Source organism: Echeneis naucrates, chromosome 13 (genome assembly GCF_900963305.1).
Source record: "Echeneis naucrates chromosome 13, fEcheNa1.1, whole genome shotgun sequence".
In the NCBI taxonomy this organism is placed as follows: domain Eukaryota; kingdom Metazoa; phylum Chordata; class Actinopteri; order Carangiformes; family Echeneidae; genus Echeneis; species Echeneis naucrates.
Genome location: NC_042523.1, coordinates 1834000 through 1857170, shown reverse-complemented (window position 1 = coordinate 1857170; position 23171 = coordinate 1834000). Strand labels below are relative to the sequence as shown.

General features: G+C 40.5%; 1 protein-coding gene across 2 annotated transcripts; it reads left to right on the top strand.

Moving 5' to 3' along the window:
* Positions 1 to 493: 493 nt before the first annotated feature.
* wdr62 (WD repeat domain 62) lies at positions 494 to 22166 on the top strand. Of its 2 annotated transcripts, none has more exons than XM_029517895.1 (33): positions 494 to 793; positions 1836 to 1927; positions 2154 to 2216; positions 2417 to 2474; positions 2645 to 2812; positions 3282 to 3419; positions 3517 to 3699; positions 3960 to 4120; positions 4208 to 4394; positions 4859 to 4990; positions 5068 to 5231; positions 5302 to 5393; positions 6970 to 7095; positions 7226 to 7296; positions 7401 to 7522; positions 7603 to 7678; positions 8428 to 8539; positions 8707 to 8770; positions 9092 to 9205; positions 9298 to 9404; positions 10811 to 10863; positions 10975 to 11208; positions 11361 to 11428; positions 11520 to 11677; positions 12430 to 12540; positions 13052 to 13163; positions 13270 to 13345; positions 14472 to 14604; positions 18217 to 18342; positions 19040 to 19298; positions 20295 to 20572; positions 20783 to 20883; positions 21701 to 22166. In XM_029517895.1, the coding sequence occupies exons 1-33, from the start codon at positions 689 to 691 to the stop codon at positions 21920 to 21922; spliced, it is 4266 nt and encodes a 1421-aa protein (XP_029373755.1). In that variant the 5' UTR covers positions 494 to 688; the 3' UTR covers positions 21923 to 22166. The 2 variants fall into 2 exon arrangements, with proteins under 2 accessions (XP_029373755.1, XP_029373754.1); XM_029517894.1 differs by having other exon boundaries at positions 12412 to 12540.
* Positions 22167 to 23171: the final 1005 nt, after the last annotated feature.

Sequence of the window (23171 nt, the reverse complement as noted above, 5' to 3'; positions counted from 1 at the left end):
AGCATTCACACGCCTGACTACCTCCTCAACCTCCTTCCACCTAGGTAGTTACCCCGTTAAGGTGAAACCCAGCTTTATGATGCAGGCCCTGGCTTTAGTGCGGACAGTTTACACACAGTTCAAAATAACTAGCCCTACCCCTAATGTAAATTGATATGACATGTTATCATAACATAAAAATTTTAGAGGGATTTGAATGAACCTTGTTTGTCTCGGGGTTGGTACAAATCAAACATTAATTAAATTAACATTTAGATCTTTTTTTGTTTCTTTTTTTTTTTTTTTTTTTGCTGTTGCAACTATTGTATTTATTTTTATCTGACAGACTGCGTTGCAAAAATAATTGGTTGGCAGGCGTATATGGGGCTTTAGCTTTTAAGTGGCTGTTTGGTGAAATGCAGGCTTCCTATTGGTTGGTTGTTGTGACAGTGGGCGGGGCTCAATTTGAACCGTAGTCCCGCCGTAGAGAAAGATATCAGGTGTCCTTGGGACAGCTACCATGAAGCTAAGATAGTCCTCCCGTCATTAACTGCAGCGGAAAAGTTTAACAAATTGAACCACCCCTGATTTTATGGTGAATCTTGGCTAGTAACACAACGGAGTCTGGCCTGTCTTTGTGTCGGTTAACATTTTCAACGTACTGGGTGTTTTTCTGAATTTTTTTGTGAAAGAAAAGTGATACGGCGTCATGGCAGACGGAGCGGAATGCAGTGCAGTTAACCCCGCGAAGAAGAAACAACTAGCGGGGAAGAAGAGCCGGCAGAGCCAACAGAAAAAGACCTCCAGCAGCCGGGTATGGTTCAAAGCTAACGCAGCTAACTGTTAGCCTGATAGCTCCTCGGGTGTTTCAGTGATTTAAGGCAGCGTTTTAACGCCTCGACAGACAGGGTGAACTGTTAACAGATAAAACAAAGGACAAACTGCTCAAAGGCTCAATAGTTAAATCTGACTGTTTCGGGTTCACAGTAACGCACAAAAACTTTTGACTGCAACAGGCTAATGTTCGCGCACCAACAAAGAAAAGCAACAGGCCGCTGCTGTAACAACAAAACATGTCACACATCAGAGAAGTGAAATTATACATCAGTTGTGAGAGACCAGGACAGGCAGAGTGAACGTGTACCAAACATCCTGGACAGCTGCGGAGATTTAATATTTAACACCAAACAGATCTGATCCATCATGAAATAAACCGATATTTATGTCCACAAAATAGATGGCAGAGGGTTTATTCCATTTGACATATGTTGAATTGTGTAAAATATTACTCTTCGTCATCATCAGGTATCTGGCCCAGAATCCTCCTACAGTACGACAAATGCACAGCCACACAGCAAACTTAGATTCCTACAGTAGATGTCAGAGGGAGTCAGTCCTGGTCCACAGGATGAAACAGACATACTGAGACAGAAGAACAGAGACATGTTCTCCAAGATGCTGGAACAACTTAAATGACAAGACCCTGAAGACGTATGAGCACATGTGACAGGGGACCTGGGGCTGTGAGGAGCTGTTGCACCAGTTGCATTTTGCTCACTATGCAATAGTCATTTTTTCCACAGTGCTGCAAAATTTTCCCGCATATATATATATATATATATATATATATATATAAAGCCCATTAATGAAAAGACTGCCCAGATATCATAACAAAGAAAAACATAAAGTTCTCACATTCGGGTTCATTGGTTTAAACAGAGAATATTGGAATTTTTGCTTGAAAATCATCCAATTACAAAGCTATTTAATTTTCTCTTCTCAGTGACTTGTGATTGTGTCACTCCAGGTTGAAGGGTGGTTCACAAGTTAATAACATGAAGTGTTTATTTTTACAGGTGAATTTGGAGAAGGTTCTGGGTATCACCACAACCAGCAGTAGTGGTTTAACTTCTGATCCTAACTCTGGCCTTATCGCCTATCCTGCAGGGTAAGCCCCTTCTCCCCTTACTATTGGAAACACACCAAAAACATTGTGATGGTGTTCAGTGGAACTCATCCATTTGGGATTTTTTTTTAATCTCTGAACTATAAAACCATAAAAGAAAAAAACGTGTTTTCTCAGGATGTTTGACTCAAGAAGAGGTCTTTTCTTTTTTTTTTTTGAAGTTGAACCTTTTTGATACACTTTTTTTTTTTTTTAAATCTTTGTCCAGGTGTGTCATTGTGCTCCTTCACCCAAAGAAGAACAAACAGAGCCACATCATCAACACGTCCAGGTAGTGCCATCTGTTTCCCCTTGCCTGTTCACTGAAGATTTTGAGAGGCACAAGCATCACTATAGGAAAGTGTTTCTCAAACTTTTTCAAAACAAGGACTTGGACATTAAAATAAAATAACGCCTAAACATCAACAAAACCAATAGCACCACTCCTTCAGTGGTGCTGCTAATGTTTAACCGTTTCTGTTTGCGCATCAGAAAACCCTTCAGTGCTCTGGCCTTCTCACATGATGGAAAATACCTGGTCACTGGTGAGGTAAGGGCACAAACACAGGGGCAGCTGCCAGTGGTCTAATGTGACATGTAGTATGAACCAGACCCTCCTTGCTGTGCTAACCACTGCCACACTATGACACCCTGCTCCCATATACATTGCTTTTACAGAGAGAAAATGCGTAACCACATCAAGCCCTGTTTGTGTTTCAGAGCGGTCACATGCCCTGCGTACGGGTGTGGGAGGTTGGTGGAGGTCAGGTGGCGGAGGTTCAGTCTCATAAATACGGAGTTTCCTGTGTTGCATTTTCCACCAGTAGCTGTTACATCGTCTCTGTGGGATTCCAGCATGACATGACTGTCAGTGTATGGGACTGGAGGGTAAGGGGATGGACCAATTGTGGGCACATAATGTGCTTTTCTTCACCAACATTCCTGTCCACCAATAGGGGAACAACACTTGGTGTACTTCTTTCGCAATTAAAGCATTTAATTGCTACATGTTTGACTACCTAACCAACACTGGCCTCAGTTTGAGAGATGATACAGATTAATTAATTAACAGATTATTGAATTGCATTCTGAGTATTGAATGGCAAAATGCATTTAAAGACATTTTTCCCACAGTTTCTTTATAGAGAACAACTAAAAGTGTTTTGTTGGTGAAACACAAAAAGACCTTTGCAGATGTCTGTGGAACACCTGAGGGACTTGCATCATAATTATGATTACTCAAAAACTTGGTTGATGTAGTTAAAGTAAAAGTAATGATTAATGTCAGTTTAGCTTCATTTGTGTTTCTTTGTGTTCACTTGATCACGGTCAGATTTACATCTTTGTGTCCAAGCAGAAAGGTTCCATCATCGCCTCCAACAAAGTGTCCAGCAGAGTGTTTGCAGTCTCTTTCTCTCAGGACAACAGCTACTTTGTCACCGCAGGAAACAGGCACATCAAGTTCTGGTACCTGGATGCATCCAAGGAACGGCGGGTACTGCCTCTGATTTCTGCTCAGCCGATCACAGCTCAACCTTTACATGTAATCTGATCAGCCACTGTCTTTCTTTCCATTTTCTTCCTGTACACAGGTAAACAGCACAGTACCTTTGATTGGTCGGTCAGGGTTGTTAGGGGATCATCGGAACAATGTGTTCAGTGGGGTGGCATGTGGATGTGGCCTCAACTTATCAAACACCTACTGCATCACCAGCTCTGGCCTGCTGTGCCTTTTTAATAGCAATCGACAGCTGGAGGCCTGGGTCAACCTTAAGGTCAGTCAGGGAACATCTGGACAATAAGAAAGCATATAGATCACTTAAATATTAATGAATAAACAATAATAAAACATTTGGATAATTGAAAAACAAATGTCTAACTTAAACTAAATAATTCAATAAAACACTAGATGCTCAAAACCACCATGTTGTGAATCTGCCTGCGAAGAAATTGTGGGTGTGTTGAGAAGCCTGCACTTTGTGGGTTTTAGAACTGATGGTTATTCAACACAATTTGATCTTAATCTTGTTGACAGACTTCATCAGCCAGTTGTTTGGCCATCAGTGAGGACTTCATCTTCTGTGGCTGTGCTGATGGTCTTATCAGAGTTTTCCGTCCATCCAACCTGCAGTACATCACCTCCCTGCACCGGCCCCACCGCCTGGGTGTTGACCTCACCCAGAGTGTACAGCATGGGTACAAATGCTGCAGACAACTACTGCAAATAACCTCTGGTCAGGGAATCACAGTCCTCTGACCTCTCTCACCTTCTGTTTACAACAGCCTTATACCTGCCAGTCCTGGTGCTCAGTACCCTGACACAGTAGCTTTGACCTTTGACCCCACTGCCAAACACCTGACCTGTGTGTACAATGACCACAGTCTGTATGTGTGGAATGTTAAAGATGTGAGGAACGTGGGGAAGCTGTACTCTGCCCTGTACCACAGCAGCTGTGTGTGGAGTGTTGAGGTCAGTCACATGACTATCACTAATACTGCCACTGCCCTTCTGCAGATACTCACAAATATTGCCAGATGTATTGTATATACTGCCAGGAGCACTATAAATATTCTCAGTGGTATTGTAAATACTCCCACTAAAACTGTGAGGAGTACTGCAAATACAACCACAGGTACTGTGGTACAGGTAGGAGTACTAGAATAATACAAATAGAAACACCTGCTACTACAAATGCCATCAATACACCTGTATGCAATACAGTAATACTGCCTATACTGTCATCATCAAATACACGCTTTCAGCAGCCACAGATGTACTCATGGGCCACTCCCAGCTTTGTCAGTACCCCCAGTAATACTTAACATTACTATTAACACTATTACTATAATATTAATATTATTAACATGAATGCCTGTAATACTACCAAAACTCAGTTTTATTACTACAAAAAACAGTTTTGTCTTTGTCCTCAGGTCTACCCTGAGCTTTTAGACATGTCTCAGGCCTGTCTGCCTCCGTCCTCCTTCCTCACCTGTTCATCTGACAACACCATCAGACTGTGGCACACTGAACCCCCCACCAGGCACAGGAACCTCTATAGCAATGTGAGAACACACATTAAAACACACACTAACACAAACACGCAGTAACAGCTGGTAATAGATAGTCTGGTATTTTTCAGGACCTGCTGAAGATTTTGTATGTGGGGGAGAACACACAGTGCCTGCAGGCAGATGCGGAGCGAGGGGAGGCAGCAGGGGCTGATAGCAAGGCTGGAATCAGAGTGCTGGGTATTAGCCATGATGGACAACACCTGGCTGCTGGAGACCGCAGTGGAAACCTGCGGTGAGAGAGACACACACAACGCACGCACACACACGCGCGCATGTGTGCTGACATGTTCCTCTGTGCTCAGGATCTTTGGTCTGGAATTTCTGGATGAGCTGGTGAAGATTGAGGCTCATGACTCAGAGGTGTTGTGTCTGGAGTTCTCACCCAAGTCCACAGGTAAGACCTCAGGCCACTTTTTATAAAATTATTTAAAGAGACCCAACAGATCCCCTGATGAGCAAGCACTTGGTGACAGTGGCATGGAAAAACTTCCTTTAAGAGGCAGAAACCTCGGGCAGAACCAGGTTGGGGGGGGCCTGTGGCCATCTGCTTTGACTGGTTGGGTTGAGAGAGGGAGAGAGGCACGGGGGGTGGGGAAGCGTCAGGAGAGAATGAGAGCCGGAGAAGGGGATACTCAAAACAGGTGTAGGCAGGAACATGATGCTGCATTAAGTTCATAGAGATGATGCTGTATGGAATTCATGAGGATATGGGAGCAGCAGGTATTACAGGAACATGGAATGGTGATGAGTCATCACCTGCAGGATGAGGACAGGGAGAGAGAGGAGAGGAGCTGGGAGAGACAGAGACTTAGGGAAAACATGGTTCGTGAATGCCGTAAATATGCTTACAACTGGGAGAAATGGGGATTTCTGAGAAGCGTGGTTGTCAGTGCATGCTGGGGGGTGGGGGAGAGAAAGAGTAGATGGACTTTTAACTATAAGCGCTGTCATACAGAAAAGTTTTAAGTCTGGTCTTGAAAATTGCTAAAGAGTCAGGATACATGAAGCTAAATCTGGAGAATCTGACTAATCTGATGTTTAGGAAGGAATTTAAAGGATTTCATTGACTTGATTCCTTCAGGCAGGTCCCTCCAGAGTCTCTGCACTGACCTTTATTTGTAGCAGGTAAAATGAGACAGGAACTCAGATTAGTAGGACGACAATGGCCAGACTGGTTCAAGATGATAGAAAGGCCAGAGTAACCCAAAAAACAACTCAATTTCGATTACTCACTTGAATAACTTAACTCACTTCAATCAGTTGGTCAGCAGGAAACCAAAGTTAAAATTAGCATTTGAAAAACATTGCTTGGCCTGGTGAATCTAAATTTCTGCTGTGATATTTGGATGTCTGTGTTAGGATTTACTGTAAACATGAAGTCACTCTAAAAACAAAAAATGTGTTACCCTAAGGAATATTCACCAATCCCGCAGACGTCAAGTGAATATAATAAAATTGTGATTTCTATATCATATCACATCTCAGTGGACATCATTTAAGGTTGCCTTTCCTATAGAACAGGTCTATACCTTGTTCTTTTATTAAACAAACTAAAAAGCCTTATATCATTTATCTTATTTATACGAAGGGATGCCATTTTTGTTACAACATAATCACACATTTACAATTCTCTGCTGCTCTCTGTACTCTGTGTGGCTAAGAGCCACCTCAATACACACACACACACACGGACACATGAGGGCACTCCCACCAATGAACAGAGGCCACACATCAGAAAATATGTTGTCAACCACCTGAATAGCAGACAAAAATATCTGTATTTTCCCCATATCAACAGGCTCTAGTAATGTCGTGACAGAAGCCAGAAAGATACACTGTAGTAAACTGTACAGTTTGTGGATACCTGTCATGAAAATAAATGTTTCAATGTCAATGTATAATTCAAATAATGGTTCAATTGTTATATTGACTGCTGTTATCAGTGAGTCATGGCTTTGTTGTTGTTTCAGGTGTGAATCTGTTGGCGTCGGCAAGCAGGGACAGACTGATCCACATCTTTAATGTGGAGAAGAACTACAGTCTGGAACAGACTTTGAATGATCACTCAGCCTCCATCACTGCAGTCAAATTCACAGGTAAATACAAAGTGTTTCTCTTGGTCCTGCTCTAAATGTTTCCCTGTTAGTTCATATATATCCTCCTGCTATTGACAGAGGAGACAGAAAGTTAAATAATGCTCCTATAAATCTGTTTCCTCTGTTCCAGGTGAGAGTCCTGAAGTTCGGATGGTGAGCTGTGGAGCTGACAAGAGCATCTATTTCCAGACAGCTGAGCAGGTCAGAATAATATCCAAAGGAAAATATGAAGAGTTAGGACGAATTGCTGATAAATTCATATTGACATGATTCCCTGTGTATTGATCTTCCCTGTTGGGGTCCAGATGGAGGACGCTTTGTCATTCTCGAGGAGCCACCACGTGGTGGAGAAGACAACTCTTTATGACATGGACCTGGACTCATCAAGAACACATGTTGCCATTGCCTGCCAGGATCGAAATGTCAGGTGAAGAAATGAGGAGCACTTCAGGGTGTTTTTTGCAGCAGCTGGAGGAGACATGAATGTATGTGTATTTTTGTGTTTAGGGTGTACAACGTGGAAACTGGGAAACAGAAAAAGTGTTTGAAAGGCTCCTCCAGTGATGAAGGGGCTCTGCTGAAGGTGGGCTATTCCATCACCATAGTCATTATAATCAGCCATTAAAAATTTCTGCTAAATTTTAGATTTAAAACCTGTGTATGTCTCACTGCATAAAACCTGAAAACTTTTTAAATATCGTCAAGTTTTTGTAATCATACTTATTCAGACTAGTCATTAGGTGATCTGAGACCACAGAGGCATTCAGGGCATAGTTGAGATATAATCGCTCAGGTCACATTCAGAGGTAGTCTGGGGCCCACAAGGCCTTATTATCTTAGCAGTGTGACCATCGAAGTGTTCTGGTCTTCATTCAAAGGGCCACATACTAGGGATGAGTAATTATCATCTATTATCATTTATATTAATAGTATTAAATATGTGAAGTTCTATATCACAGGAACTGCAGTTTTTTTGAGAAAAGAATTTTTTGATTTTCTTTCCAGGGACAGATTAAAAGAGTAACTCATCAGTTACAATATCTGTCAAAATGATAAAATTATTTTTAGCATTATTGTCCAGCCTCACTACATCAGAGGTGTCAAGAGAGTCTCTTTCACATGAATTCACCCTCTGCTAATGTTACACATGATAAGCCATAGCTTGACGAAAACCTTAATTCAACCGCACATCAGTAATATGAGTTCAGGCTTGACTGATGATCCAAGAAGTCTGACTGTGATGGACCTTGTTGGAGCATGTGGTTGTGACTGATGTTTGGTCACGTCTCTGGTGCAGTGATGTAACTGACTAATATGATGGTGATATGACAGGTTCAGATGGACCTGTCAGGGAGTTACCTTGCCACCAGCTGCTCGGATAAAAACATCACCATCTCCGACTACGAGTCAGGAGAGTTCATTGCTACTCTATTTGGACATTCAGGTGAGTATGTCAGCTCACTGTTTAGTGAATTTTAAAAGACCTGAGTGACTGGAACTCAAGGTTTATTTGTACGACATAAAAAAAGTTGAAGGTGATTAAATGTCAGATTGAATGTATCTTCTTCAGCTGTTCAATGGCTTCTCACCTGCCTGCGTTTGCTTACTCAGAGATTGTCACCTGTATGAGGTTCAGCCAGGACTGCAGACACCTCATCAGTGTCTCAGGAGACAGGTAAACTGATGTGGGAGACAGGTCTGAACTGTTCTGGTGTCAGGAGATTAATGAACTGATGTGTGGAGACAGGTTACCTGTATGTAACTTTGTTGTTAAGACCTTTGTATGTCAGGAAAATTATTTTAAATTCTGCTTTGAATTTTCTGGAAGCCATTGAAGAAAAGCTACCAAACACATTTATTCACATTTATTCAAAAGTTACTTAATTTGGCAGCGAATATTTGCCAGTTGTGGGCAGGACGTCATGATTCTTTACTCTGATTGATTATTAAAATTTTACTTGTAAAGAAGCTTATAACATCACTGCTTTGTGTGTAGCTGTGTGTTTCTGTGGAGGCTGGACCCCCAGATGACGGCCACTATGAGGAAGAGGCGGAGCCTCAGACTGAAGAGTGCACCTGAGACCTATAGCCGCAAACATGCAAATATCAGGTGGGGGAATTGTTGGAGAATGTAGTCGGTATAATGAGTTTGGTTCAACATAAATCAGCTTTGTGTCAAACCGAACCTGTTTTCTGTTTTAGGAAGGAGACTTTCATCACTGCTCCATCCACAGAGCTGCACCACATGGAGGATGACCAGGAGGGGGAGTCTGATCACAGGACTCCAGCCAGACTGGATGCTGCTAATGGTGAGGAAGAGGATCCACGATTAGTTCAGGGTGCACAATCTTCAAACGGGATGGTCTGAGAAGGTGTGGCACTTTGTAGTCACTTTGAAGAGGAGGCCTAACCATATTGAGTCAGATTTTCCCACATTACACTTTCACCTAACCGTTTCACCACACAATTCCCCTCCTATTGCTTAGCACCCTTGACAACTCAATGCTCTTTAGGTCCTTAGGTTTATCAGTTAAAGGTAAACTGAGTGGAAACATAACACATTTACTGTAATTTCTGGACTATAGAGGGCACCAATAAGCCGCACCCGCTAAATTTACATAGAAAAACAGTTTTTTACATATATAGGCTACACTTGTTGATAAGCCGCAGGTGTCGGAAATATGGGAGGAAATGGAATATGGCAGGAATTATGTTACACATAAAGATTTCGCCTTTTTGCCAGATCGATCGACTTTAACTTGAAAGCTGCATCATATGCCTTGCTTCATGTGTTTTCCATGATAATGGTGTGTGCATGAAGCGCAAAATAAGTGACTGGTCTGAAGAATTTAGTGTGGGTGCTTTTAATTTAATTCGAACAATTTCATTGGTCCACTGTGACCTGTTCAGTAATTTTATTGGTCTGATGTGATGCTAAATGTATTGGTGGCATGAAGCTCGTTAGCTGTAAAAATCCATAAATTAGCTGCAGGGTTCAAAGTGTGTGAAAAAAGTAGCGGTTTATAATCCAGAAATTATGGTACTTTTTGTAGTGTTGTGTATAGGTTGGATGATGAAGGATTCTATTCAAAAATGGGGGGGCGTGTTTCAAGGGTCCTTGAAAATTTGGATCCAAGGGTGACCTGGCCTGATAGTGAAGTTATGCATATGCTCATATGAGTCACCATGTTGATACTTGGTCAGCTGCGTGACATTCCCCCTCTCTCTGCTAACTCATTTTCGTAACCCTAACCCTGGATTAAACAGATACTGAGGTTAAATACAAGGATTAGAGCTGATATTTTAACTATGGTTTATTTCCTTTAACAACAAAGTAGCTCCCTGAGTTTATCCATAAATGATCATAAAACATGGTCGTAATGCTCATCACAGCTTTTTCAGATTTTCACAAAAGAAAAACCCCAAAATATTCAGTTTGCAATGAGACAAAGAAAAATTTGATAAATTACTGAAACAATTGATTAATAATCAAAACAATTACAGAAATCATTCAGTCCACCATTGGTGTAAGTAGGTGGAGCCTTTTTCACATCATAAACAATCTTTGCCAGCGCAGTGTGCATCAACCCTTACATCACATCCACTGTCACAATTAATATTCAGAACTTCAGATTTGAAAATCCAGAAGATCTGACCTTGGTGATTCAATGTCTCACTGATCTTTACTGTCTCAGTCATGTTGTTTGTGTTTCAGATCCTCAACTACTTCATACCAATGGAAAGCTTCCCATGTGGTTTAGAAAACTGGTCAGTGTGATATTAATCAAAAATATTGGATCAGTTGATACATAATGAGTCTTTTTTCTTTCTTTCTTTCAGACAGACATGAAACAATTCAAGTGTGTTTTGTCTATTTAGCAGGGTCAGGGCGACAACTTCTCTGTCATCCAATCAGAAGCTGAGCCTCGTCAGGTACGCAGTCGGTGGAGAGAGCAGCTAAACCCTCTGACTATCTGCTCTAACTTTTCCCCGAGTCCTACCAAGAGTCGGGAGGAAGAGGACGAGCAGAGGGAGGAGGAGGGAGACTTCCACCCTCAGAGTCTGGAGAGTTTGCTGGGAGAGGGGGAGAATGAGGAGGAGGAGGAGAAAGAGGTGAGCATGGCTGTAAGAACACCAGAGGGGTTTTCCAGGGATTTGAGGCTCTGGTTTGAAGTGGACAGGAAGTGAGTTCTCCTAGTCTGAACCATCCAGAACAGAGAGGTGATGGGAAGGACATATCCCCTGACTGTGTATGTGACGTTCAGGTGCTGCAGATTGCAGGTGAAGACAGAAGCAACATCCTCTATCCCCAAACCAACACTGTAGTTGACAGGTGAGACGACATCACCACACATCGTGTGCATCTAAAGCATCTAAATGTCCGCCCCCCCATTGTGAATAGTAGTGTTCTGTTTTGTGTTCAGGGATTTTGATGTGGAAGCTGTGGCTGACCCTCAGCAGTCTATCACTCAGCCGGTGGTCAGAAGTCATGGAGTGGGGCCAGTATGGAGTACTCAGCTAAGTCCAGATTCTGCCTGCTCTGAGGGGTCTGCAGGAAGTCTTGAACAGCATCATGATGCTGGTGAGGTCCCACGCAAACATGAGACCTTTTACATTTTCTTTGTCAGAATCATTCAGACACCTCCACAGAGGGAGAGCTGCTCCCCTGGGTTTAATAAGAGTTTAATATTTGTATGTTTCCAGAAATTAAATCACTTTCTCTTCAGTGATAGTGTGTTTATCCAGTGATTCATCATCCTCCATCTTTGATAGTGATGTAAAGATTTACTACTCTACATTGGATGCACCTATTGGCTGCAGTGGGTGATGTCGCATCCAGGCAGTGTTTCCTTCAGAGGTGTAGCTGTAAGCTGTTTGTATAGCCAAAGCCTCTGGGATCAATCCAGTATCTTTCTGATCTCAGAGCAAGACATTGGTCTCAGTTTATTGTAGTGACAGAATAGTACACTGTTTTCTAAGATGCTATCCCCTAGTACAGTGAATATAATCTTTTTTGAGTGATGTATATCATTAGCTGAGGTGGGGCTGATTCTGAATTTTGGAGACTTTTTGACTTTACCCTGGAGACTTTTTGAAAAATTGCAGCTTTAGAAGAAAGCACACAAAACATGAAAAAAGAGCAAAACCTTAATGACACTCGGACTTTATTATCTAACAGTCGAGCTGCTGATGAAAGTGCATCACATCACAGAATTCTTCACACCACCAGGGGAAGAAATTGTTATGATAGACTGATCTGTTGAAATTTGAGAGAAATGTAATTAAATTGGCTTAATTGGTTATTTTTTGTTTGAGTGCTCTGTCCTCCATCAGACACAGATTCTCTGAGTCAGGGCAGTTCTGTTGGCAGTTTGGGTCTGGAGGATGATGACAGAAACTCTCTGAAGAACCACTTTGATACGTTAGCATCCAGCCTGCATGAAGGTATGAATGTGTCTGTGTTACAGTACTTAATCTGTAAAACAGATGTTGCTAAATATAAACTCATGTGGCCATCACGATCTGTTGTTAGTATACAACATTAATGCCAAAGTCCCTACAAGCATTGATTAATAACTTTTTAATTTGATAAACATGTCCAATGTCTGCAGTATCACATGATGGGGAACTGTCATCAAAGAGCTGCCTGCAATAGTTCAAGAAAACAATCAGAATTTCATCTTCTAAGATATTTTTATATAGATATTTAATGAAATGTTTTCTTCACCAAATGCTTCACTTTTAAATCAATAAATTGAATCATGTGGGGAAATAATGGAAATAAGGGAAAAAATTGCTAATGAAAATAATCAGTGTTTAATTGAGTTTAGAAAACGGTAATTTCACACAAACATGTAATGCTACATTGATGAAATGCACCTTGGGCCTTGTGGTTTACTTCTCCTTCAATGTTACCTCTCTTAACATTACACCCCTTTGACTTTTAAACTTTCAGAGAGGTTCGACACTGACCTGAGGACTTTGCAGCTTCCAGAGGAAAAACACTTCCCGAACCCTCGACTCAGCATTTCCACCCGCTTCTTGTCCCGCTTCCAGGATAAAATCAGGTTAATTCTAAGAACTGAGGCTATGACCTTTGACCCGTAGGGTTCATCTGGTTCTTCTGGCGTTTGTTGTCATGGTGATGACAGTTTATTTCTGCGGTATCTTCAGGACATGGCCGAGTCGAATGCCTCCTGTCTCCATCCCAACCAAGATCTCAGAGGAGAACAACTTCAGCAACACATTGGTACAGACACAGCCGACACACAACACCTGGAAACATACATACACACATGCAGACGCCTGTTTGTAACAGCAATGTCAGCATGGCTAACATATTTGAGACAGAAATTAGAGTGTTTATTAAGCTGTAACAGAAATTATTTTATCTTGCTGCATTAAAACATGGCAGTCATGGTACAATTTAGCAAAAAGCGTGAAGGGAGGAAATTGCTAAATTTCAAAATTGCACACAGGCGTGTGTTTCAAACAGGAAATTCATGCAACATGTTAAATTTGACTTTGGGGGGCTTTTTATCCTTTTATTTAGTTAGTACTTGGCAGAGAAGCTGATAAGAATCAGTGAAAAAGAGAGGGGGGGGGAATGACATCCAGCGTGTATGTCCAGTATGTTTCCATGGCGCGCCCTCTAACCATTTGACGACCAGAACCACTACAGTTAATGTAACTCTGTAATATTCAGTCTAATATGCCCTACACTTTGACAGAATAGACTCAACACCTTTAAAGTTCATTGTAAAAAAGCAAATAGTGTGACTCAAGTAGCATGGCAAATTCTGATCTTTCACCACGGAGCAAGAAGTTAGTGTAAATCAAATATGTCATTTGATTTACACTAACTGTTGATTTACACTGTTTTTCATGTGCCTGACATCAGTCTCACTTGGAAGACATTGGCATACTAATAGGAAGTTATAATGCAATGAAGGAACTCCTGAGTGACAGTACTCGGGAGTGCTGTGCTGTCTATACTTAACATAAAGACCCACCATATGTGCTACTTGTGTGGTTTCTGGCTCCACACAGTGGACACAATTAAGAATCAGATTATAAATGCACTGCATCATCTCTGTTGAAATACAGTTTTTCAGCTCATGAGAATCAACTCCCTACCCCTTGAAATGAAGAGGAGTGTGACACTTGTAGCTTTAATATGATTATTATTGTCTCTATCATCTATTAATATAATAATGATAATTTTCTTCTTTTTTTTGTCACCACATTTCTGTTTTTACAACCTTAAAAGTTAAATATTTACTGCATTAAAAAACACAAAAACTATGAGATTTAGTTGGTAAATCCTATTTTCATCTGAGTCACTAAAGCTTCTGAGACAAAATGTTTGTTTTTAGGCTAACTTGGATTCAAGCAAAGACATTGGATCAACAGTGTCCGCTCAGAGAGCGAACAGCAGCGGTGGTGAGACATCTGTAAACAGGAAGTGTGCGGATGTTCTGAGTGGCCCTTGTGTCGAGAGGAACAGAGGTGATTCTGAAGATAAACATGTCTGAAATGTTAAAATGCAAACGCTCTTATAATATGACCTGAAGCGCATTGGGGAAAATAAGCTGATTCTCTTTGTTTATATGGTGAAGGTTAGTCATCAAATGTGAGCGCTGTTTGACTCTGATTTTGACACATTGGGGGAAATTCTTCTCCACAGCACCATCCCTATTCCACATACAAAGCAACCACAGAGCAGAGGAGAGCACAAATTAGCAAACACATATTAAGTGACAGGCAAATAAGAATAAAAAATCAATATCAACATTTAATAAGGTCCATACTCTGGCCTGTATAACAAAGCCTTTTGTCCGGAGGAGTTATAGCAACAGGGATTAGGTTTTTCCACAGGCGAGCCCTGCACTTCAGTGCCCTGTATCTGACTTTTGAAGGAAGTGAAGTGAAGTCCACTTGTTTGCAGCATAAAACTAGCTGGCCTGAATCCATGGATCTAAGAGTCCTGCTATGTTAATTTTCTCTAAACATATCACAGGTCTATTCTGGTCCCAAACAGTTCTGTGAGTTATGAACTAGCAGCAGGTTTTTGTTTTTGGTGGTGTAATGGTCTCTGATCTCTTTGTTCTGGTTAAAACTTGGGGCAGGAGCGTTCTGGATGAGCTGCAGCTGTTTAATGCTCCTTAAGGGGGAGTTTAGTCAGCAGATCATTACAGTAATTGAGTCTTCTGGAGATGAACGCATGAGCTTCTTTTTGGGGGACAAATCTTTTAATTCTGCTGATGTTTTTGAGTTGGTAAAATGCTGAGTTGATGATAGCTTTGATGTGGCTGTTGAAAGGCAGATCTGAGTAAATTAGCACACCAAGGTTATGAACTTGGTCTATGTTTTTTAGAGACTGAACCTCAAGATGTTTACTAATACTGACCCTCTTCTCTTTGTTGCCAAACAGAATAATCTAAGCTTTATCTTTATTTGGTTGATGAAGGGGCTGCTGTTGTCTGCTGACAGACAAACATAAAGTTGTGTATCATCTGCGTAATTGTGATAGTTGATATTGAAGTTGTTTAACATTTGACCCAAAGGAAGCATATACAAATTGAATAAACGGGGCCAGAGAACTGATCCCTGGGGGATTCCGCAAGTCATAGCCACTTGTTCAGATAACTCCAGCCTTCTAAATAAGATCTGAGCCAATTAAGGACCACTCCAGAAACCGGTGCTATTCCTTTTTTTTTTTGAGTTGCTTAGTGGCAGCTATCTTTAGTGACTTAAATAGTGTAGTCTATTTGTTTGATTAACTTCGTACAAAGCCTGTGTAGTAAATGAGAAACTCCACGATTATACGGCGCTTTACGGTATGTCAGCGACAGACTGTCGTCGGGTTGCATGCAGCCATTATGCACCGTGGTTGTGGTTGAAGTCATAGACATCTTTATATATTTATGGTCAAAGTGCTCAGGCCTGGGACACACTGCCTTCTTGAGCAGCACGTGTGTGTCGTGTAACCTGTTGCTTTTCATTTCGTCATCCATGTTAATGGATAAGGGCAGACACACTGTCTGCTTGAGCCGTGTGGCTGCAGCGGCACATCATTATACCATCAACAATCCATAATGTATATTGATGTCACAGTCATATAACCTCTGGTGTGTTTCACTAACACGTATTTGGAAAAAAAATTTGCTTTTTAACTGTTATTGACAGGACTGTGTATTGCGTCCACTGCTCCATAGTGGAAACGTGCTTGTTTATTATTATTATTATTATTATTATTATTATTATTATTAACATCAGTAGAAGTGGTGGTGGTGGTGTCGTCCGTTTAGGTCCGTTCATGTGGAAGACGGGTTAAAATGCCCTCATAAAATGGGGAAGTTTCTGTCAGGTAGGCTTCCCTGGTGGTGGTGGTGTCGTCCGTTTAGGTCCGTTCATGTGGAAGACGGGTTAAAATGCCCTCATAAAATGGGGAAGTTTCTGTCAGGGAGGCTTCCAATGGAAAACTGTCGCCAAAATCAAATCATGCAAGTCACAGAAAGCTGACTTGTGGTGACCCCTAATAGGTAAAAGCCACAAGAAAAAGTAGTAGTAGTAATACTGTTGTCTTGTTACTATTTTATCATTAATATTATCATTATTACCATAACCATTGCTGATAACACTTGCCTTTAATGAATGTAACCATGACACACATCACAAACTCTTCTATCTTTGCACACACACACACACACACGTGAATTAGATGGATCAGACGGAAGTGGGTGTTGAGCTGGACCATCACTTTTGGACAGTAAAACAATAAAACAATAAAACTCAATCCATGAAAGAATTCTTGCTGATATGTGCTGTTCCTAAAAAAAAATCCTAAAAAATATTTGTCTTCCCATGGACATAATTCTACAGTTGTTGTTTTTTTTTTTTTGTTGTTTTTGTTTTTTTTTTTTTTTTTTGGTTTGTTTGTTTGTTATTTAGTTTTAGAGTGCTAGAGTTTCTGAGCATAGGCTCTCAGTGCCATTGCTGTCAGGCCTAGGAGCTGTGCCCATCTTGCATCAGCTAAGCTGGCACCATACATCCTCCTCTGTGAAGATGGCTGGTTTGAGTGTTCTGTTGGGAGGGAGGGAGGGCTCTCATCAGACCTTAACATTCAATTTTAAAATCTAGAGTGTCCAAAGAATGTATTTAGATCTTTTGCAAAGGATTTTGGGTCAGTTATTGCACAGGTGTTGGATTTGGACTCACATCATATAAGGATTTTGACCTTTTGAAAATCCTGCTTGGTGTTTTTATTGGCAAATTCAGATTCCAGTTTATCCTTGAATTTCAGTTTTGCATGGAAGACCTATTTTTTCAATTTCTTGTTTGCCAGTTTGAACTTTTCCCAGTCTTTGAGCCGATAGTCTTTTTGTTTTTTCTTTAGCCTCCGTCAGCTTTGGAGTTTGATCCTTTTTTTTTTTTTTTTTTTTTTGTTTCATGGCAGTACATTGTCCAAATAAATAGTTCATTTAGAGTTGGCATTGTTGGCTACCAGCTCCATTGCTGTCTTGGTGTTAGCACTGGGGGCAATATTAACACAGCAGGTTACAATTGTTAAAAACTCTCAGGAGAGATAGCAATGGAGTTAAGCACAGGGTCAGCATCTCCAGGTTTGGTGAGCACCCCTTGATGTTGTTACACCATCTGATGTTGATGTAAAGGAAGACTCTGCCACCCCACATCTTCCCTGCCTATCCTGTTCTGTCAGCCGTGATGAGAGTGAAGTTCGATAGGCTGACTTCAGCATCATGGACTGACTTATCAAACCACATTTCACATAAGCAAATAATTCCCTGATGTCCCTGAAAGCTTTTTCCAGTTGGCGCCAGATTGGTGCACTTCATTTCAAGGTATTGAGTTTTTATTCTAGAAAACTTGGGTCGTAGTAATTTTTTTTTTTTTTTTCATTAAATCATCACTCATTTACATAAGTCTTTGACAATGTTTTGGGCCAACGACTAATGGATTAGAATGTTTACATGTTTACAGGAGAGCAGAGACTCTGAGATACTTCCCTGACTAACACAATTAATCTTAAGTGTTAAGACTCTTTCTTTTTAAACTGAAAGACAAGATTTGTTTTTTTGTGTGTATGTGTGAACACAGTGAGATGCAGTTCGAAGTCGCTTCTTCATAGAAGAATTTCCTGTATAATGTCCCATCAGCCTATTCATCGACCTAAACGCAGCCGACACACAGTGGTTCTCGTCCAGTGTAAAGACACAATGGGAGGTGTGTGTCTGTTTGTCTGTGTGTGTGGTGAGGGGGCACTCAAGTGTTTTTCTTATTCTAGTCAAATTCACAAGGTGCTGAGGTAACTTTCACCATAGTGGGATTACTCATCTGGAAATTCTGGAGTTTTGGAGCAAAGTCATGAAGATGTTTTATTTAAAGGCTGTTTAGGGCTGGAAATAACCACTGGTATTAGTGACCGTAAGTTACGGACTATACAAGTGCGCCTGAATATAAGCTGCACCCGCTAAATTTACAGAGAAAAACAGTTTTGTACAAATATATGCCGCACTTGTTTATAAGCCGCAGGTGTCGGAAATATGGGAGGAAATGGGATATGGCAGGAATTATGTTGCACAGAAAGATTTTGCCTTTTCGCCAGATCGATCCACTTTGACTTGAAAGCTGCATCATATGCGTTGCTTTGTGTGTTTTCCATGATAAGGGTGCATGAAGTGCAAAATAAGTGACTGGTTTAAAGAATTTAGTGTGGGTGCGTTTAATTTGAACAATTTCATTGGTCTGATGTGATGCTAAATGTATTGGCGGAATGTAGCTTGTTAGCTGTAAAAATCCATAAATTAGCCGCAGGGTTCAAAGCATGTGAAAAAAGTAGCAGTTTATAATCCGGAAATTACGGTAATCTGACAAACATTTTTCAAGGTCAAAATGACCATATTCTTCTTTAACCAATCAGACGCCACCTCCAGCACTCAGACAGCCCACAACACCAGCTCCATGTCTGCATTCCAATGGGTGCCACAGCTCGGATACCTTGGGACCACGGCTAGCTCCAGGGCCAAAGTGATCCTGGAACCCCCCTCCTCCTCTACCTCCACCCAGGATGCCAACAAGGAAAATCTGTCTTCAGAGCCCCTTACTCCTGCCCCCCTGTCGCCTGATGGTCTGGACCTACACAGCACTAACTCTGGCTCTCATAAGGACGGGATCAGCAGGTTTTATATATAACACACATTCTCATTCAAATGAATAGGTCCAAACTTTTGACTGATAGCGCGCGTGTGTGTGTACACACACACACACACACACACACACACACACACACACACACACACACACGTATGTATGTATGTCTGTCTGTCTGATTTTATTCTTTCTATTTATTATTAATATTCATATTTTGGGGGGGTGGGGGTGTCAAACAATTACAATTTTCAATCCGATCAATCACAGCCTTTCTATAGATTAATTGCCATTCCTAAATATGACAGAGAAATTCTAATTGTCTTTCTCTATTATAACAGAAAGATTAACATTAGTTTTTTATTAAAGCCAAATGCAAATGTAGAACCTTTTTTTTTTTTAGTGAATATAAGATGGATGGATTTAAAAATTATTATTCATCCCTGCATCTATCAAACTCTTAAACAAGAGAAAATAATAACCAGTTAAAGCTGGTGCTGATGAGGGTTTGTGTCTTTGCACAGAGCTGTTGCTTGATGTTTATTTTTATCGATTGAAGCTGCTATTTAGTTTTTTTTTTTGTTTGTTTGTTTTTTTCTCCTGTATTGCTCCATGTATATACATACCATTGTTTTTATTTATGTCATAATAGTTCCCATGTTTTTATGTATTTATTTGGTTGATTAATTTATTGACTGGCTGCAGTATGGGTAGTTACTCCAAGATAAATTTCTCACCTGGTGGGACAATAAAGTTGACCTTAACTTACCTTAAACTTCACAACAGTTTTTTTTGGCAGCACACAATGTGATTGAAAATATATTACATGGCAATCACTTACTTTTTATTGATTGCAGTTAAGATGCTAACACTGACAGCCCTAATGTATATGTGTGTGTGTGTGTGTGTGTGTGTGTGTGTGTGTGTGTGTGTGTTGTTGTTTTAACATTAGCTGTATATTTTTAGAATACTGTGTTAAAAGAAAAAAATTATTTCTTGTTTTGTCTGTCATTTTGTATATTTGTCAGTGTTGTGTTGTCAGACCAGACCCCTCAGCTGTTGGACACACCCACAGAAGCAATGCCACAGGGTGGGGTTGAGGGGGGGCGAATCAGCAGCGTCAAAGAGACACCAACAAACCTGAACCAAACACTAATCTTCAGCCCCACTCCCTTCATCACACCCAATATCTGTAGCATCTTCACTTCCGACCGCACATCTGCCACTGCCTCAGAACTCACCACCTGCTCTATCAGGCAGGGGGACAGTCCAGGACAAACCAAGACTAGAATCCAGATTGATGCAGGTGAGATAGGTGGTAGGACTGACCTAGTCCGCCCTGAATGGTTTCACTGCGGGGAGGCTTCTAGGTAAACTAAGAATGAAGTTTCCTCCATCAGAAAGATTCCACATGCCAAAGCCCTTAACAGATGGTCTAACTTCCTGTGATGCTGTCAGAGGGGAGTGTAACCAATGACTGAAATTAAATTCAGTCTGTTGTGTATTATTGTTGCAGAACCAGGTGATGAGGAAGAACTGGTCACTCTACAGGATTGTCAGCATGCTGCTAGTGAGCTGAGGGAGATGGCGAGACGTGCCATACACCTTTACCAGCAGGTGCAGTTCTGACTCACTGTTCATTTTTTTTTATTATTATTATTATTATTTTTTTTTTTTTGGGGTCATGTCTGATGACAGGCACATTCAGCAGAAGTATTTCAGATTTTTTTTTTTTTTATCAAGTCTTACATAAAAATTGATATGTTGTTAGGAGTGTAAGAAGGAACAGAGGGGATCAGCGTATAACAGACTCAGGTTTTGACATAGCGGAGCTCACTTTGACGCCATACCAGTTGCTGGCTGGAATGCACCAATTCATTATTTGCCAGTTGGCAAAAGAAGAAAGATCAATGTGGTGAAACACTTAGTCCAGCCACTTCATGTTTTTGTATTTCATGGATTTGTTTTATCTTTATGTGGAAAAATCCAAGGAATTTTGAAAAAATGTTTGGATTGCAAAATAGAATTTCTTGTCATGTTTACTTGTTGGTGAAATATTTCCCCAAAATAGCATATTTTCAAGTCAGACTTTTTTTTCTTATATTTCCCCCCCCAACTGGATTTTTCTGTATCTGCTTTTTAATACATTGTGATTGTTTTTGTTTTTGTTTTTTTTTTATGTCTCATTTTGAAACATTTATTACTATATAACGACATTAATTGTAAAAAGTAATAGTAATAGTAAGATTTTTTTTCCCGAAAACAACCACATGACACTTTTCTAGTAACGCTACACTTTTCCTTGCAATTTTAAATATTTTTGTCAAAATATGATTGCGTTCATAGTTTTATAAAAAAAATTATTACAATTTATTTGGATTTTCTCTCTAATCAGATTTTCTATCCTAACACTGTTCATATCTTTGTTCAACAGCTTGGTACAAAGTCCAGTGTTGCAGAGCGACGTCTTCAGATGTCCGTTCTGCAAGATGCGTTTGATTTTGTTTACACTGAGCTGCAGGCTGTTCTGCAGGGAGATGGGCAGGGCAACACTGCATTCTCTGGTCAACTTATGGACAAGAGGACAACGTCTCTGCTGGAGAAGTACTCTGAGCTGCTGGTTCAAATGACGCAAAAAAAAATGAACCTCATCTGATCCAGGACTCCCAGTCCCCAAGTGCATGGACATGGGGACTGGGACAGGACAAAATTTGCTTCTGTCACCCTGCGTGAGAGAGTGGCTGTTCACACAGCTTACAGTATGACTGGTTTCAGAAACAAGTATTAGATTTTAAAGCACCTTATATTTTTATGGCAGTAACCTGTTTTTATTTGTCTTTAAAAATCACAATCACTGTTTCTACATAAACTGTAGTTTTAGAATTGAAATAAATGTTAAAGAGCTCATATTTTTCTTTAAGTGTCTTGTTTTAATTTCATTCTGCCCTAAAATATAAAAATGTTTAAAACACTTGCCAAATGTTAAGCAAAAAACATTGAATTATGCTATTCAAGAGACCAATGATTTTTTTTAACATAGTTTTTCCAAGCATCTTACTTTCATTTTTCCAATATTTTTATTTGCACACAGGAGGAGGTTTCACAGAAAACAAAAATTACCAGGGTCAAATTTATTACCCCCCCCCCTTTAAAACCTCCCACCAGTTTGACAGACAGCAAGTGTTGGAGGCCATGTGCTCTGATTATTCAAACCTAATTGAAGTCACCAATGAATACTGACTGACTATAAGGGACCTGTAGAGCAGTGGAGAAGATTCAGTTCATGCTGAATGATTCAGAACTTAGAAAGCATCATGCCAAAAACAAAAGAAATCAGTTTAGACTTAAGAAAGAGAATTATTGATGCACACAGAGCAGCAGATGGATACACAAAGTTATCAGTGTTTCCAAGTATCAAGAACTGGCGTGAGAAGTATAATCAAGAAATTCAAAGAGAGCCACATGGTAAAAAACATAAAGGTTCAAAGACTCTGGAAAGAAAGCTACTGAGAGATGTCTAAAGACCCCAGAACAACTGCCAAGACACTAATGAATGACTTGGCCAAGTCTGGATTTGTAGTCTCAAAAAAAGACAATCATTAGAGCCCTGCACAGGAATGGACTGTGAGGCTGCAGACCAAGAAAAACTCAACTTCTGCAAAAAAAAAAAAAAAAAAAAAAAAAAAGACACCTTCAAGCCAGACTGAAGTATGCAAAGGACAACCAGCTGGAGAAAGACTGCATATTGGAAGCGTGTCCTTTGGTCAGATGAAACAAAACTGGAGCTCTTTGGCCATTGAGATGCTGCTTATATTTGGAGAAAGATGAGAGAGGCATACAACCCAAAGAACATGGTCCCCACAGGGAAACATGGTGGAGGGAGTATTATGCTGTGAGGATGCTTC